General features: G+C 42.9%; 1 protein-coding gene across 2 annotated transcripts; it reads left to right on the top strand.

Annotated features, from left to right (window-relative positions):
• Nucleotides 1–55: 55 nt before the first annotated feature.
• On the top strand, nucleotides 56–18,433 carry parvb (parvin, beta). Of its 2 annotated transcripts, none has more exons than XM_041837148.2 (13): nucleotides 56–408; nucleotides 13,854–13,943; nucleotides 14,849–14,919; nucleotides 15,031–15,133; nucleotides 15,306–15,446; nucleotides 15,933–16,048; nucleotides 16,142–16,200; nucleotides 16,299–16,318; nucleotides 16,408–16,469; nucleotides 16,565–16,633; nucleotides 16,765–16,866; nucleotides 16,986–17,058; nucleotides 17,482–18,433. In XM_041837148.2, exons 1-13 carry the CDS (start codon nucleotides 294–296, stop codon nucleotides 17,556–17,558), a joined length of 1,098 nt encoding a protein of 365 aa, XP_041693082.1. In that variant the 5' UTR covers nucleotides 56–293; the 3' UTR covers nucleotides 17,559–18,433. The 2 variants fall into 2 exon arrangements, with proteins under 2 accessions (XP_041693082.1, XP_041693083.1); XM_041837149.2 differs by lacking the exon at nucleotides 56–408 and adding an exon at nucleotides 12,060–12,208.
• Nucleotides 18,434–18,702: the final 269 nt, after the last annotated feature.

Genomic DNA, 18,702 nt, shown 5'->3' on the forward strand with positions numbered 1-18,702 from the left:
CGCATCCTCTCCTCTCATGGGACAATTTACATCCAGCCATTGACCGGCGCTGTCGGGTAGCCTATAATAAAGGCTATGCCTTGTCTGCTAACTGAGTCATCCGGTCCATTGAAATCAAACAAGCACTCCTCTTTGCCTATTGTTACCGCTACCGGCCCGAAGTGTTGTCTTCTTTTGGAGCGCCACGTCTTTTTCCTGCCAGCGGACTTTATTCCAGGTGTTCAATGAATCACAGGGATTGAGGTTTCACAGAATTTAGCTGCAGCGAACAGATAGGCTACCGTCGCTCAAAGATGTCTGGAGCTCCTGCTAGATCAGCGACTTCGCAGTCGGCCAAGATGAAAAAGGACGAGTCTTTCCTTGGAAAATTAGGAGGAACGCTGGTTAGAAAGAAGAAGTCCAAAGAAGGTAACATTTGTAAGCTTAATTCCCTAAAGCGTGACGTTATACAGTGTTATAATTACACTTATTTGTGTATGTTTTATTCCCTGCTCTCCATGGTGCTGCAATCACATTTCCCATCAATACATTATATTGACAAGGGTCTAAATGTAGGATATGACTTCATAAACCTTTTCAGTAGGAATAAAGAACCACAACAGGGTTGCATGAGCCACATCCTTGTCAATTATTTCTCATATTTATTTCAAGCCATTGAAATGGCTATGATCAGAAGTAGCCTACTATTATAAAACATTGGACTTCCATATAAATCATACATGCCATGGCAAGTCTTTAACTGTTAAACTTTGTGTAAAAAAAACTATTTAAATACTCTCTCAACACTGGAAAGTTTCAAAGTGAATACTCAATGTGAGCAAGTAAAAGGAGAAACAAAGCCACAAAGAAAGTAGACTGGCAAGTGGCATTCCTCATGATGTAATAAACATAAATAGATCAGATGGTCATCACCTATAACAAGAATGCAAGGTTATTAAGATAAGGAGTAAGAGGATTACTTTCCCATGATGTTTACTTCCTCTTCTCTTTTGAATAACTTTTGGTCTGCCCTAGTTGTGCAGTTTCACTTTTTCATTTATTTACCAAGCTATTTTGAAGCCCACTTCACAACTCTCTGTCTAGTATGGACAGCTGCACGATTTGGCCCCTGTGTGTGTGTGTCCCTCCCTGCCTGGCCATGTGTTTGTCATTCTCCATATAAGGAACTCTAAACGCAGGAGAATGAAGGCTAGGTTGTAATTGCTGTGGAACCCCAGTAAATTCCAGTTATCAACACTCAGTACCTCTGTATGTGTTCTGGGCACGTGCTCTATTAAGGGAAATAGATTTCCTCAAGGTAAAGCACATGTTCCGTGTTTGTTACTTATACCACAGCTTAAGAGTGCCCCTTTGTGGTGACTGGTGAAAGTGATGATAGCCCTGGACTAGGGGGATGGAAGCCAGTCTCAAGACAGCACTCTTTGTGATAAATGCAGAAAAAAAAAAAAAAAATAGATGTTTTCAGTGAATGATTGAAAGGTGTAGCCAGGTCAGGTTGGGTGTAGTCTTTTTAACTAAGAAAGATCACAATCAGACAAAACGAGTTTGCTGAGTGTTATAGGCCTAATTCACTGGGTAATTACTTTATGCACTTTTTATATTCAATTTTGCTCTTTGGGAAATTGCCTTTCATCTCTGTGTATCCCAAAGGGGTACCTGAGAGAGCTTGTTGCCTACAAAAAAATCTAATTGAAAACCACACATTCAGTACTCTATGATTTGCTCAATACGTGTGCAAGTTGCAACTCTCAGTTTGAGACTATGAACAGCAGCTCGTGATCAAGGCCAAACACACATTATAACGCCTTCAGAAGAAAATAAATGTCTGTTATAATAGCTGTATTACTGCTATGTGTTGGAAACTCAGATTCCTGCTGTGGGGCCGGACCTAGATATCATATGTTTGTGACTGTTTCTGCGGATAAACAGAAAGGAAGTGTCTCTCCCCCTGATGTGTTCTTTTAAGGCTAGTGTCACTCAACACTGCACTGGACTTGAGAGTGATAATAGTCGGTAAAAAGTGCAAGTCATGGCCTTAAATGTATTATAATGAAGAGTGTATCCTTACTGTCTCCATTATGTCTTAATGGGTGTGACTGAGGGAAATATTATTTCAGTGTTACAGCAATGTCTACCTCAGAAAGTACTCCCACAAGTAAGTTTTATTTTTTTGTCTCACATATTTTAGTTTCAACATAATATTTTTCTTCTAGTCTATTAGTAAATACATCATCTAGAAATTTTTTACTAGAGTAGCTACAGTGAGGGAAAAAAGTATTTGATCCCATGCTGATTTTGTAAGTTTGCCCACTGACAAAGACATGATCAGTCTATAATTTTAATGGTAGGTTTATTTGAACAGTGAGAGACAGAATAACAACAAAAAAATCCAGAAAGACGCATGTCAAAAATGTTATAAATTGATTTGCATTTTAATGAGGGAAATAAGTATTTGACCCCTCTGCAAAACATGACTTAGTATTTGGTGGCAAAACCCTTGTTGGCAATCACAGAGGTCAGACGTTTCTTGTAGTTGGCCATCAGGTTTGCACACATCTCAGGAGGGATTTTGTCCCACTCCTCTTTGCAGATCTTCTCCAAGTCATTAAGGTTTCGAGCCTGACGTTTGGCAACTCAAACCTTCAGCTCCCTCCACAGATTTTCTATGGGATTAAGGTCTGGAGACTGGCTAGGCCACTCCAGGACCTTAATATGCTTCTTCTTGAGCCACTCCTTTGTTGCCTTGGCCTTGTGTTTTGGGTCATTGTCATGCTGGAATACCCATCCACGACCCATTTTCAATGCCCTGGCTGAGGGAAGGAGGTTCTCACCCAAGATTTGATGGTACATGGCCCCGTCCATTGTCCCTTTGATGCGGTGGAGTTGTCCTGTCCCCTTAGCAGAAAAACACCCCCAAAGCATAATGTTTCCACCTCCATGTTTGACGGTGGGGATGGTGTTCTTGGGGTCATAGGCAGCATTCCTCCTCCTCCAAACACGGCGAGTTGAGTTGATGCCAAAGAGCTCGATTTTGGTCTCATCTGACCACAACACTTTCACCCAGTTCTCCTCTGAATCATTCAGATGTTCATTGGCAAACTTCAGACGGGCCCGTATATGTGCTTTCTTGAGCAGGGGGACCTTGCGTGCGCTGCAGGATTTCAGTCCTTCACGGCGTAGTGTATTACCAATTGTTTTCTTGGTGACTATGGTCCCAGCTGCCTTGAGATCATTGACAAGATCCTCCCGTGTAATTCTGGGCTGATTGCTCACCGTTCTCATGATCATTGCAACTCCACGAGGTGAGATCTTGCATGGAGCCCCAGACCGAGGGAGATTGACAGTACTTTTGTGTTTCTTCCATTTGCGAATAATCACACACACTGTTGTCACCTTCTCACCAAGCTGCTTGGCGATGGTCTTGTAGCCCATTCCAGCCTTGTTTAGGTCTACAATCTTGTCCCTGACATCCTTGGAGAGCTCTTTGGTCTTGGCCATGGTGGAGAGTTTGGAATCTGATTGATTGATTGCTTCTGTGGACAGGTGTCTTTTATACAGGTAACAAACTGAGATTAGGAGCACTCCCTTTAAGAGTGTGCTCTTAATCTCAGCTCGTTACCTGTATAAAAGACACCTGGGAGCCAGAAATCTTTCTGATTGAGAGGGGGTCAAATACTTATTTCCCTCATTAAAATGCAAATCAATTTATAACATTTTTGACATGCGTTTCTCTGGATTTTGTTGTTGTTATTGTCTCTCACTGTTCAAATAAACCTACCATTAAAATTATAGACTGATCATTTCTTTGTCAGTGGGCAAATGTACAAAATCAGCAGGGGATCAAATACTTTTTTCCCTCACTGTATAGTGAAATACTTCCCCTGTGAAAATGAGCTGAGGACATTTCAAAAGCCCATTTGTTCAGCGTAGTTTGAGAAGTTAGTTAGGTGACCGACTGCATTTCCCCTGCAAATGTAAATAAGAAATTAATGTCTTTGTATAATAGAGTCAGAGGAGAATGTGTACATTAGTTGAACCAATAACTAATTACAAAACTTGAATGACAAACAGTACCAGTCAAAAGTTTGGACACAACAACTAATTCCAGGGTTTTTCTTTCTTTCTTTTTTTACTATTTTCTACATTGTAGAATGAAAACTATGAAATAACACATGGAATCATGTAGTAACCAAAAAAGTGTTCAACAAATAAAAGTTTATTTTATATTTGAGATTCTTCAAAGTAGCCACCCTTTGCCTTGATGACAACTTTGCACACTCTTGGCATTCTCTCAACCAGCTTCATGAGGTAGTCACCTGGAATGCATTTCAGTTAACAGGTGTGCCTTGTTAAAAGTTAATTTGTGGAATTTCTTTCCTTCTTAATGCATTTGAGTCAATCAGTTGTGTTGTGACAAGGTAGCCCTATTTGGTAATAGACCAAGTCCATATTATGGCAAGAACAGCTCAAATAAGCAAAGAGAAATGACAGTCCATCATTACTTTAAGAAATGAAGGTCAGTCAATCCGGATAATTTCAAGAACTTTAAAAGTTTCTTCAAGTGCAGTCGTTGAACCCATCAAGCGCTATGATGAAACTGGCTCTCATGAGGACCGCCACAGGAAAGGAAGACCCAGAGTTACCTCTGCTGCAGAAGATAAGTTCATTAGCGTTAACTGCACATCAGATTGCAGCCCAAATAAATGCTTCACAGAGATAAAGTAACAGACACATCTCAACATCAACTGTTCAGAGGAGACTGCGTGAATCAGGCCTTCATGGTCGAATTGCTGCAAAGAAACCACTACTAAAGGACACCAATAATAAGAAGAGACTTTCTTGGGCCAAGAAACACGAGCAATGGACATTAGACCGGTGGAAATCTGTCCTTTGGTCTGATGAGTCCAAATTTGAGATTTTTGGTTCCAACCGCTGTGTCTTTGTGAGACGCAGAGTAGGTGAACGGATGATCTCTGTGTGGTTCCCACCGTGAAGCATGGAGTAGGAGGTGTGATGGTGTGGGGGTGCTTTGCTGGTGACACTGTCTGTGATTTATTTAGAATTCAAGGCACGCTTAACCAGCATGGCTACCACAGCAATCTGCAGCAATATGCCATCCCATCTGGTTTGCGCTTAGTGGGACTATCATTTGGTTTTCAACAGGACAATGACCCAAAACACACCTCCAGGCTCTGTAAGGGCTATTTGACCAAGAAGGAGAGTGATGGAGTGCTAAATCAGATGACCTGGCCTCCACAATCACCCGACCTCAACCAAATTGAGATGGTTTGGGATAAGTTGGACCGCAGAGTGAAGGAAAAGCAGCCAACATGTGCTCAGCATATGTGGGAACTCCTTCAAGACTGTTGGAAAAGCATTCCTCATGAAGCTGGTTGAGAGAATGCCAAGAGTGTGCAAAGCTGTCATCAAGGCAAAGGGTGTCTACTTTGAAGAATCTCAAATCTAAAATATATTTTGATTTGTTGAACACTTTTTTTTGGTTACTACATGATTCCATATGTGTTATTTTGATGTCTTCACTATTATTCTACAATGTAAAAATACAGAAAAATCCTTGAATGAGTAGGTGTGTCCAGACTTTTGACTGGTACTGTATATATATATATATTCGGAAAGTATTCAGACCCATTGACTTTTTCCACATTTAGTTACGTTACAGCCTTATTCTAAAATTGATTACATAATTTTTTCCCTCATCAATTTACACACAATACCCCATAATGACAAAGCGAAAACAGGTTTTTAGAAATGTTTGCACATTTATTAAAAATAGAAAACAGAAATACCTTATTTACATAAGTATTCAGACCCTTTGCTATGAGACTCCAAATTGAGCTCAGGTGCATCCTGTTTCCATTGATCCTCCTTGAGATGCTTCTACAACTTGTGATGAATTCAATTGATCTCGACATGATTTGGAAAGGCACAATAAGCTCCAATAGTTGACAGCACGTCAGAGCAAAAACCAAGCCATGAGGTCGAAGGAATTGTCCGTAGAGCTCAAAGAAAGGATTGTGTCGAGGCACAGATCTGGGGAAGGGTACCAAAAAATGTCTGCAGCATTGAAGGTCCCCAAGAACACAGTGGCCGCCATCATTCTTAAATGGAAGAAGTTTGGAACTACCAAGACTCTTCCTAGAGCTGTCCGCCCGACCAAACTGAGCAATCGGGGGAGAAGGGCCTCGGTCAGGAAGGTGACCAAGAACCCAATGGTCACTCTGACAGAGCTCCTGAGTTCTTCTGTGGAGATAGGAGAAACTTCCAAAAGGACAACCATCTCTGCAGCACTCCACCAATCAGACTATTATGGTAGAGTGGCCAGATGGAATCCACTCCTCAGTAAAAGGCACATGACAGCCTGCTTCGAGTTTGCCAAATGGCACCTAAAGGACTCAAGGAAACAAGATTCTCTGGTCTGATGAAACCAAGATTGAACTCTTTGGCCTGATTTCCAAGCGTCACGTCTGGAGGAAACCTGGCACCATCCTTACGGTGAAGCGTGGTGGTGGCAGCATCATGCTGTCGGATGTTTTTCAGCGACAGGGACTGGAAGACTAGTCAGGATCGAGGGAAAGATGAACGGAGCAAAGTACAGAGAAATCCTTGAAGAAAACCTGCTCCAGAGTGCTCAGGACCTCAGACTAAGGCGAAGGTTCACCTCCCAACAGGACAACGACCCTAAGCACACAGATACAGGTGTGCCAAGCTTGTAGCGTCATACCCAAGATGACTCAAGGCTGTAATCGCTGCCAATGGTGCTTCAACAAAGTATTGAGTAAAGGGTCTGAATACCTATGTAAATGTGATATTTCCTGCAACTCTGCCTAGGTCAGCATCCCGGAGTCGCCTCTTCACTGTTGACGTTGAGAGTCTTTTTTATTTTACTTTTTTACTTTTTTTTAATCCATTTTAAATTCAGGCTGTAACACAACAAAATGTGGAATAAGTCAAGGGGTATGAAAAGTTTCTGAAGGCACTGTATATATATATATATATATATATATATATATATATATATATATATATATAGTAATTGTCTCTTTACAATTACATATAGAGAAATATTTTATTGCAATGGGGTTTCTCCATTGAAATTCAATTTTCCTTTATGTAATGTTATTTCTGAAGCCTGATGCCACCATGATTCTCATAAGTGTTGTAAGTCAGTGAAGGATTACCAGTAGTGTAGTCAGCATGACTGTCATCATAGCTAATGAAATGGTATAATTGAAAGCCCTGAATAGCCCAGGCCAGGGTTGTGACATGATCATCTCAGCTCTGGACAGTGGGTGTGTGTGAGGATTCTATGTCCGTTTAGTCACTCATGCCTATGCTGCTTGCCTGGCATAAATAACCTGGGCTAAATTTAAGGCCTTGCCTGTCTCACTGAGACATGAATAACTTTCCCCGGGTCACAGAAAATCAAGTCCCCCCAGGGGGCACGGAAACCTTGTTTTACATTGAATATCTAGAGAGATATAAGCTTTTCATATTCAAAGAATGTGTACATTATATTTACACCATGAATTTGACACACTTTAGCTCCAGCCTGCAGCTAAATTGCTGCTGGGATGTTGTTGTTTTTGTCTATTGACTGCAGTCTTCTGCCTACTCTACTCAGCTAATGGGCTTAACCATGCGAGGGGTTTCATATAATGCCTGCAAAGAAGCTGGCTGGAGATTTATTTCACTGCAATGCCGGGGGTAGAACTGAATTAGTGTAATTATATTAAGAGGAATACATTTAGCGCATGATTAATTGTTCAACGCAACAAAACAGATTAAAGGCCCAGTGCAGTCAAAAATGTGATTTTCCTGTGTTTTATATACACTACATGACCAAAAGTATGTGGACACCTGCTTGTCGAACATCTCATTCCAAAATCATGGGCATTAATATGGAGTTGGTCTCCCCTTTGCTGCTATAACAGCCTCCACTCTTCTGGGAAGGCTTTCCACTAGATGTTGGAACATTGTTGCGGGAACTTGCTTCCATTCAGCCACAAGGGCCAGTCAAGTTCTTCCACACCGATCTCGACAAACCATTTCTGTATGGACCTCGCTTTGTGCACAGGAGCATTGTCATGCTGAAACAGGAAAGGGCCTTCCCCAAACTGTTGCCACAAAGTCGGAAGCACATAATCGTCTAGAATGTCATTGTATGCTGTAGCGTTAAGATTTCCCTTCACTGGAACTAAGGGGCCTAGCCCGAACCATGAAAAACCGCCCCAGACCATTATTCCTCTTCCACCAAACTTTACAGTTGGCACTATGCATTGGGGCAGGTAGCGTTATCCTGGCATCCGCCAAACCCAGATTCGTCCGCCGGACTTCCAGATGGTGAAGTGTGATTCATCACTCCAGAGAACGCGTTTCCACTGCTCCAGAGTCCAATGGCAGCGAGCTTTACACTACTCCAGCCGACACTTGGCATTATGCATGGTGATCTTAGGCTTGTGTGCGGCTGCTCGGCCATAGAAACCCATTTCTTGAAGCTCCCGATGAACAGTTATTGTGCTGACGTGGCTTCCAGAGGCAGTTTGGAACTCGGTAGTGAGTGTTGCAACCGAGGACAGATGATTTGTACACGCTACGCGCTTCAGCACTCTGCGGTACCGTTCTGTGTGCTTGTGTGGCCTACCACTTCGCGGCTGAGCCGTTGTTTCTCCTAGACATTTCCACTTCACAGTAAGGCACATACAGTTGACCGGGGCAGCTCTAGCAAGGCAGAAATTTTACGAACTGACTTGTTGGAAAGGTGGCATCCTACGACGGTGCCACATTGAAAGTCACTGAGCTCTTCGGTAAGGCCATTCTACTGCCAATGTTTGTCTATTGAGATTGCATGGCTGTGTGCTCGATTTTATACAGCTGTCATCAATGGGTGTGGCTGAAATAGCCGAATCCACTAATTTGAAGGGCTGTCCACATACTTTTGTATATATAGTGTATATTTATACACTATGAGGTTGGCATAATACTGTGAAATTCTGAAAATTATGATAATGCCCTTTTAGTGTATGAATAGACCGCCTGAAATTTCAGCCTGTTGTGGTGGGATGGAGTTTTGGCCTGCCTGGTAAAATCACCAGTTGGTAAATTATTTAATAGACCAATAAGAAAGAGAGTTCAAAACCTCTCTACCAATAACAGCTAGTTTTCCTCCTAGGCAGTCCTAGCAAAATCCTTGCTTGAGAAATTGCTTTTTGCTAAGAATCTATTTTAGTTTATTTTTGACCATTTTAATTGAAAACTTTCACAGTAAGGTACCTAATTGTTACCAGGAAATTATTTGATATTGAGATAAAAACGGCTGAATTGGACCTTTAAGATCTGAATGCAATGCTTATAGTATAAGGATGAAGTTGTACACTAAAGAACATCGCTAACCTAGATAGCCAGTTTGTTTTTTCCATATGTAGCTTATCTCTGATTATCATATAAACAAAAAACAGGAACATCACATTGCTGTCTGAGTTTATTCAGCATTAGACTGTTCTCCTATGCGGTATGATAGTTCAATCATATTGTGTTACCATGCACCTTCCTACGCAATACTGCTGTTGCTAGTTTGGGTACACAAACACAACATGGTACCTGTCAGTGCAGTAGTGTAGTGTAGTAGTACACTAAGATACTAAGATAACCTGCCTAAATGACTACCGACCCGTAGCACTCACGTCTGTAGCCATGAAGTGCTTTGAAAGGCTGGTCATGGCTCACATCAACACCAATATCCCAGAAACCCTTGACCCACTCCAATTTGCATACCGCCCCAACAGATCCACAGATGATGCAATCTCTATTGCACTCCACACTGCCCTTTCCCACCTGGACAAGAGGAACACCTACGTGAGAATGCTATTCATTGACTACAGCTCAGCGTTCCAACACCATAGTGCCCTCAAAGCTCATCACTAAGCTAAGGATCCTGGGACTAAACACCTCCCTCTGCAACTGGATCCTGGACTTCCTGACGGGCTGCCCCCCAGGTGGTGAGGGTAGGTAACAACACATCTGCCACGCTGATCCTCAACATGGGGGCCCCTCAGGGGTGCGTGCTCAGTCCCATCCTGTACTCCCTGTTCACCCATGACTGCATGGCCAGGCACGACTCCAACACCATCATTAAGTTTGCCGACGACACGACATTGGTAGGCCTGATCACCGACAATGATGAGACCTCCCTATAGGCTGAGGTCAGAGACCTGGCCATGTGGTGCCAGGATAACAACCTCTCCCTCAATGTGATCAAGACAAAGGAGATGATTGTGGACTACAGGAAAAAAAAGAGGACTGAGCACGCCCCCATGCTCATCGACGAGGCTGTAGTGGAACAGGTTGAGAGCTTCAAGTTCCTTGGTGTCCACATCACCAACAAACTATCATGGTCCAAACACACTAAGACAGTCGTGAAGAGGGCACGACAAAGCCTATTCCCCCTCAGGAGACTGAAAAGATTTGGCATGGGTCCTCAGATCCTCAAAAAGTTATACAGCTGCACCATCGAGAGCATCCTGACTGGTTGCATCACCACCTGGTATGGCAACTGCTCGGCCTCCGACCGCAAAGCACTACAGAGGGTAGTGCGTACGGCCCAGTACATCACTGGGGCCAAGCTTCCTGCCATCCAGGACCTCTATACCAGGCGGTGTCAGAGGAAGGCCCTAAAAATGGTCAAAGACTCCAGCCACCCTAGTCATAGACTGTTCTCTCTGCTACCACATGGCAAGCGGTACCGGAGCGCCAGGTCTAGGTCCAAAAGGCTTCTCAACAGCTTCTACCCCCAAGCCATAAGACTCCTGAACAGATAATCATGGCTACCCGGACTATTTGCACTGCCCCCCCACCCTACTCCATCCCCCTCTTTTACACTGCTGCTACTCTGTTTATTATTTATGCATAGTCACTTTAACTCTACCCACATGTACATATTACCTCAATTCACTCAACTAGCCGGTGCCCCCGCACATTGACTCTGTACCGGTACCCCACTGTATATAGCCTATATTTTATTTTACTGCTGCTGTTTAGTTATTTGCTTTTTTTTTTTTTACTTAACACTTTTTTTATTTTACTTTTTTCTTTAAAAAACTGCATTATTGGTTAAGGGCTTGCAAGTAAGCATTTCACTGTAATGTCTACACCTGTTGTATTCGGCGCATGTGGCAAATACATTTTGATTTGATTTGACTTGAATACAAATCTTTCTCTATAGGGGCCGACAGCTCTGTCTGCAGCAATCGAGTAGAGCTCAGGGAGAGAAGAGACATCCCAGAGTGTGAATAGGAGCTCCGAAGGAGGACACTGACAGACAGAAAAACAGAACTCTCTCTTTCTCTCTTTTTCTGTCTGTCTCTCTCCTCTAATACCCTGTCAGCAGGGTGCTCTCTAAGACAATTTGATTTGATTTGATTAGTATCCATGCTCTCTGTTGTCTCCGTAGCGTCCCAGGGGTTAGTTAGGTAGTGCTCTGCTACTGTGGTTGCAGTTCCCTTCCTGTCCTGGAGACCTCCTCCGTCCACACACACACACACACACACACACACACACACACACACACACACACACACGCGCACACATTTTTTGTTATTCAACCTTGTGGGGACCTAAAATTGATTTCCATTCAAAATCCTATTTTCCCTAACCTTAAACCAAACCCTAAACTTAACCCGTAACCCTAACCCAAACTCAAACCCTAAACCTAACTCCTAACCCTTAACCCTTAACCCCTTACCCTTACCCTAACCCTAATTCTAACCCTAACCCTAGTTGTAACCCTAAACCTAACCCCTAAGCTTAAAATAGCCTTTGTCTTCATGGGGATGTGGGAAATGTCCCCACAAGGGAGAGTTTTCCTTGTTTTGCTATCCTTGTGGGGTCTTTTGGGGATTTTAGGTCCCCACAAGGATAGAAGAACCAACCCATCCACACACACATACACCCACCTCTCCTCTGCTCCTGTAACTGGACCGCAGGGTGGGGGGGTTGTGACAGAAATAAACACGTGATGACGCCGCGTCCACTGCCTAGTCCCACCGGCAGGACCTCACACACTCTCACACACACACTCTCTCTACCACTATACCTTCACTTCGTTGCTACTCTCTGGGCACCTCTGGGATTCTAGGGCTAATTTCTGGAGACATGGCAGGCCTACTATGTGGGACCAAGAGGAAGAAACAAGGTAGTTCTGTTTGACATGGTGGGATTGGCTGGGAGGGCTGCTTATGGCGGGCTTTGAGGAACTCTGATTTATGAATGTGGAAGCATGCCCTGTACATTTTGTGAGTGCTGCTGGTATGTTGCTGTTTAGGGACCCGTTCATGTTTGTGTTTTGATATGAGAAATGTATGCTGGATATTTTTTCTTCAGTTTACAAGTAACTGGGGAGTAATCCAGATTTTGCTTCGGTTGTGATCTATTGACACATTACATCTCTATGCCAGTATTATTTGGCTATATTATAGTTTGTGAGGGCTTTGGTCAAATCCTTAACAGTAATTTTCGCTCATTCAATTGTATCACAGATGTACTGTACAGAGTCACAGAGGGAGGAAGTAGCACAATTATGATGAAATGCAGGACTGTAATTATGAAGGAAATGCTGATCTGGTGTGTGATGCAGGCAGGCATACTGTAGCCCGCTGGCTTGTGGTTGAGCTCTACAGCAGGGCAAATCAGATAGGACATCTTTAGAAACTACAGAGGACTACTCCTCTCTCCAACATCAACAACATCCCTTTTCTGCATACCTTAAATGTGCTGTCTGCTGCTTTCTGCCACAGAGGAAGATGAAAGGAATGTAGCCATTAGGGTTAGAGGCATAAATGTAGAGCCAAATCCCAGAGGTAACGTCAGCCTGTGTTGTCAGTGAAGGTGAATCGAAGCTCAGCTCAGCAACAGAGTGGTTTGGCTTCATCTTGTGGTTTGTTTACAGCCTAATCTCGGAACCCAGGATCAAGTATTACATGTGCTTAACAGTCACAAGAGACTATTTACATCCTCAGTGATCAATTAAGTAATGTTGATGTATCCCATTCAGTGCTTGTTATCATCAATTCACTAATAGATTCATTAGATTTCTGGATTAGTATTAGTATAGAACTGCCCATGGAGAAAGTGTGGTGTCACAGTCTTGGGCTCCAGGCAGTGTGTTAAGCCCCCCCTCACACCAGACAGTTGGGTAGACACACAGACACACACACACACACACACACACACACACACACACACACACACACACACACACACACACACACACACACACACACACACACACACACACACACACACTCACACTCACACTCACACTCACACTCACACTCACACTCACACTCACACACACACACACACAGGAGCCCACCGCTGCCACCCTTAGACAGCTGTGGGGGTGTGCTGTGTGTGTGCCCTCTTACTGAGCTTTAATAGAATGGAAAATATGAATATCTTCACTTGCGTGTGTGTGCTAGGCTCTTATCCATAGCCTAGTATTTCTTTCTAGATACTGTCACTTGTAGAACACACTGATAACAGATCTACACCTGAAACTTTAACTGTATGTTCTTGTTTATTCTATTCTACAGAGCCATTTACTTAATGTTCTTATTCTTATCTTTTCTTATTTCTTATTGTTGTTGCATTGTTGTGTAGGAACCTGCAAGTAAGCATTTCATTGGACGATGTATACCATGCGTATCCCGTACATACGACTAATAAAACTTGAAACTGAAACTGTGTGTATGTGTGTGGTGGGGGTCACTCTGAGGTTAATGCTACTGACTAAAGGTGTTTATCTAATGGTGTGTCCTCTCTGTTGTCCCTGTCCCCAGTGAGTGACCTTCATGAGGAGGGGAAGAACGCCATCAACACTCCCATGCTGCCCTCTGGGACTGAAATCCACCCTGAGGACACCATGCTGGGTAACAACAACTCCTAAAACTCAAACCCTTACCCTAAAACTAACCTTCATACATACAACATGTTTCTGTGTTGCTCGGTAACACCAACTCAAACTCCTAATGCTAACCTCAATACATACAGTACACTCCCATAGGAGAACCCTTTTTGGTTCCAGGTAGAACCCTTTTTGGTTCCAGGTAGAACTCTTTTGGGTTCCATGTAGAACCCTCTGGGGAAAGGATTCTACTTGGAACCAAAAGGGTTCTACCTGGGACCAAAAGGGGTTCTACAAAGGGTTCTCCTATGGGGACAGCCAAATAACCCTTTTTGGTTCTAGATAGTACCTTTTTCTCTAAGAGTGTATGGCTCTGTAGGCCTCCGGGAAAAACCACAGCCTCTTTCATCTATAGAATCTTATGTATCCAAAACTGTTGTGCCATTTGTTGTCAATCCACTTCAGTCTTGTCAGTGCATCTTTATTGGTCACTGACTGCTGATGCCTTTGGTGGACTGTTGATAACACTTTTGGCCAATTGTGACAATTGTACTCATTGATGCCTGAGGGTTATGAAGTTATGTCTGGGGACCTTACTGAAGCTGATTGGGGGTGACTTCTGGGGACTCTGGGAACTAATTGTGACCGTGAGAGACCTTTGGTGGAAGAGGAAATGAAAGAGCAATGTGCAAGGGTGGAGTAAGGACAACACCATGTGTCTTAGTTCCACTCATCACCAGTCTGATTCACTCTATGATCCAAGATGAGTGTGCAATCTGCAGGAGAAGAGGACTGTGTGTGTGTGTGGGTGTGGAGGGGGCATGTTGTAGTCATCGAATGTGTAAGAATATGTGTGAACTTCCACCATCTATTAGTTGGATCCCTCTGGCTTCACAGCTGAGTGGCTTTCTCCCATCATGTCTTTCTTAGAAGAGAATGCTGAGAGGAACATGCTGGATCCGACCTCAAGAGAGAATCCAAAATTCAAAGATCTTCAGAGGGTAGGTGTCTTATGCATAGCTTAGTATTTCTTTCTGGATTCTGCAAATTGTAGATCACACACTGATAACAGATCTAAACCTGAAACTTCAACTGTATGTTCTTGTTTCTAGGTATTGATAGACTGGATCAACAATGAGCTGGAAGAGGACAGGATCATCGTCAAAGACTTGGAGGAGGATTGCTATGATGGACAGGTGCTTCAGAAGTTATTTGGTAAGGAATAATTAGTTTGGACTCTGTGTAATGTCTGTGGCTGAACTTGTTTTTGATTGTTTGTGTATAAAATTCTAGAGTTGAAAAGGTAACTTCGCAGTACACAGTATTTGGATAAATGGTGTAGTGTACAGATCTGCATAACTGTGTAACTCCTCTCTCCCGGTGACAGAGAAGCTGTCTGGGCGTAAGCTGAATGTGGCTGAGGTGACCCAGTCAGAGATAGGACAGAAACAGAAGCTCCAGACAGTACTGGAGGCCGTCAACGAGCTGCTCAGGCCTCACGGCTGGTCCATCGAGTGGAGCGTCGAATGTGAGTTGTCCACTAAGGCATGAAAATACAGTAATTCAATATCCAGTTTGCCACATAGGACTAACGTAAGGGTTCACAGACCATCAGACACATAATTTTACACAATTGCTACTACAGATCCGTTCTGTTATGGCATCCTAAGTCTTTAAAGAGATACATTATCCTCTCGTTGAATATTACCATAGGCACTGTATTTAATCTGATTTACAGTAGTACTGAAGTGTATTTCACCTGATTTACAGTAGTACTGAACTGTATTTCACTGATTTACAGTAGTACTGAACTGTATTTCACTGATTTACAGTAGTACCGAACTGTATTTCACTTGATTTACAGTAGTACTGAACTGTAATTCACCTGACTTATAGTAGTACTGAAGTGCATATGGCACACTATTCAACCATGGTAAAGTCATTCTAGCCATAGTAATTCAACTTGATGTCACGGCTCACAACACCCTCTCTTGGTCTTCTCCACCGTCCACAGCTATCCATGCTAAGAACCTGGTGGCCATAGTGTACCTGCTGGTGGCTCTGGCCATGCACTACCTGGCCCCCATCAGACTGCCGGAGCACGTCTCTGTACAGGTGGTGGTGGTCAAAGTAAGGAGACACAGCACACATTTGACATCTATTATCTATTACACCTCATGATGATGACGCATTGACCTGTATTGGTGGTTTTGTTTGTTTTAGAAAAGGGAGGGCATACTGCAGACGTCTCATGTGACTAAGGAGCTGACGAGCACGACAGAGTCTGTACTACTGTTATATCGCTTGATATATATATTTTCAGTTTCTGTGGAAATCCTTACAGTGTGTTGGTATAACAACCTGTTTTTCTTTTTTCTAGGATGATGATGGGTAGATTTGGTGAGTAGATGTTGGTTGAACATTGAGATCGGTTGTAAAATTTGATTAATGTGGAGTTTTATTATCTCAATTTTTTTCCTGTATCTCAGAAAGGGATGCATTTGACACACTCCTGGATCACGCACCGGACAAGCTCAATGTTGTGAAGAAGGTAGAATATTTGAAGAGAGATTTAAACTTGCAGAAGGCATTGTGTTTGGTTCCTTCATACTTTACACTTTGCTTTTTTATACTTCTCTCCATCAGTCCCTCATCACCTTTGTGAACAAACACTTGAACAAGCTGAACCTGGAGGTCACAGAGTTGGAGTCACAGGTTAGACATCTGATGATGCTGTATTTAACTACACAACAGCTCAATCAATATAACATACTGTAACTACTGGGAATAAGATACAGTGAACTTTCCTCAATTTCGTCATGTTGTTTTTATATTATTGTGTCCAGTTTGCTGATGGTGTGTACCTGGTGCTGCTGATGGGACTGCTGGAGAACTACTTTGTCCCCCTCTATAACTTCTTCCTCACACCAGAGAACTTTGAGCAGAAGGTAGGTCGGACTTTTAGAAGTGGTGTTTCTCTGTAAGTGGTGGACTTGTAGAAGGGGTGATTCTTTGGTCGACTGTTAGCAGGTTCCTCCGGTTGATCCTCTCCCCTGGTTCCCCTCAGGTCCACAACGTGGCGTTTGCCTTTGAACTGATGCAGGACGGAGGCCTGAAGAAACCCAAAGCCAGGCCAGAAGGTATAGTAGAAAGCCAGTAACACATGGTGGGGAATGCAGGCAGTGGAAATTCAGTTGGAAAGAGAAGCTTGATTTAGGTAGACTATGCATCGGAAAGGTTATGACACTTGAGTAGCTGTAATGCCTTAGATGTCCAATAGGTGTAGATCTTGCCTCACTTTAGATACTTGAACATTGGTGTATGTCTAAGCCAGCCTGTGACCCACACACCCAAGCTAACCTCGCCAGCTCTTATCATTCTGAATATAAAGTCTCACAGGATGAATTTTTCATTTTGCATACCAATATCACCCAGAATCGGTCAAGCAGCATGAGCTTCCTTGACTATCTTTTGTGTGTTTGTGATCTTTCCTCCCAGAAAGCAATTTGTTTATTTGTTTTTAATAACTTTTTACTTATTTTGTGTGTCTTGTTTGGTTCTAGACGTTGTGAACCTGAACCTGAAGTCCACCTTGAGGGTGTTGTACAACCTGTTCACCAACTATAAGAACTCAGAGTGATGTCTGCCTGCCACACACTGTCACAGTATAGTGTGAGGAGAATGAAGGCACTGTGTTTGTGCTACCTTCACACTGGCTGATGTTTGAACCCCTGAGGAACCCACTGGGACTAAACCAAAGTCCCCCCTCGTATCAGTGGGATGGCGTAAAGAGATTCAGAATGTTTGTATTTAATCTCCCCAATGTCAGTATTTAAATCCTCCTTTATGCTAACCGTAACCCCTACCCCAGCACACTTATGTTTCATCTTTTAGTACTCAGTCAACACTGGAGAATGATTAATGCAACTGGAAAACATGGGTGTGTATTTTATGCAAAAAAGCCACTGCTGCTTTATAAGAAGATATTTATGATCCACTGCTTGCATGTGCAAGGACTTGCTGTATATCATATCTCAGAAAGCTTTGTATATTATTCCCATATTATTATTATTATTATTATTATTGATACATCTATTGTTCTATTGTATCTAGCCATTTCAAAATATGAATGAATTTTAACAGTACTTTTAGTATTCTCTGATTGTTTATGTGGACAGGTTCAAGCCATATTCCTTAGCCGATGCTGACCCTGTTGCCTTTCGCCTTAAGTGCCATGTTATTCTCTTCTTACTGTACCCGAGAGAGCCACAAAGCATTGTGGAATTAACCTGCCCTTCAGACGATTCCCAGTAGAGCGCCCGGAGGACAGCTAGCGAGGCTCTCCACCACGATGTAGCAGAGAGCGAGAGACCAGAGAGCTGCATGTAGCCTACAGGAGTCCACTCATGCATTTTAGACCGAGGGTAAATTATTGAGAGGGATGAACAACTTGTCTCACTGCTTGTATGTATCTGCCTCGATGTCTGTTTATCCCAAAATAAATGTTTAAACTCAGACAGCGGGTGTTGTTGTTTTAATTATACACTTCATACATGTACGTTAGCTTTCTTAGTTTGCCTTCAAAGTGAATCAGAAGTGGGTCGTAGATTAGAACTCACATCACAAGCCTTCTGGTTTCGGTTTAGCCAAAGGAATTATGGGGTTTATTTTAGGACCCTGTCTTTATTTTCTTGTCTATTTTCTTGGTTACCATGGCTACCGCCCCTTTCCCAAATCCCCCTTTACTCTCTGGGTGATGGCGTCTGTGTTTTTCTCTGCTCCTC

Source organism: Coregonus clupeaformis, chromosome 19 (genome assembly GCF_020615455.1).
Source record: "Coregonus clupeaformis isolate EN_2021a chromosome 19, ASM2061545v1, whole genome shotgun sequence".
In the NCBI taxonomy this organism is placed as follows: domain Eukaryota; kingdom Metazoa; phylum Chordata; class Actinopteri; order Salmoniformes; family Salmonidae; genus Coregonus; species Coregonus clupeaformis.

Excerpts from the sequence above, each read along its gene's own strand:
- parvb (XM_041837148.2), top strand. The coding sequence starts at position 294 with ATGTCTGGAGCTCCTGCTAGATCAGCGACTTCGCAGTCGGCCAAGATG. Across the intron at positions 13,944-14,848 it reads CCCTGAGGACACCATGCTGG|AAGAGAATGCTGAGAGGAAC; the intron begins GTAACAACAACT and ends TGTCTTTCTTAG. Across the intron at positions 17,059-17,481 it reads ACCCAAAGCCAGGCCAGAAG|ACGTTGTGAACCTGAACCTG; the intron begins GTATAGTAGAAA and ends GTTTGGTTCTAG.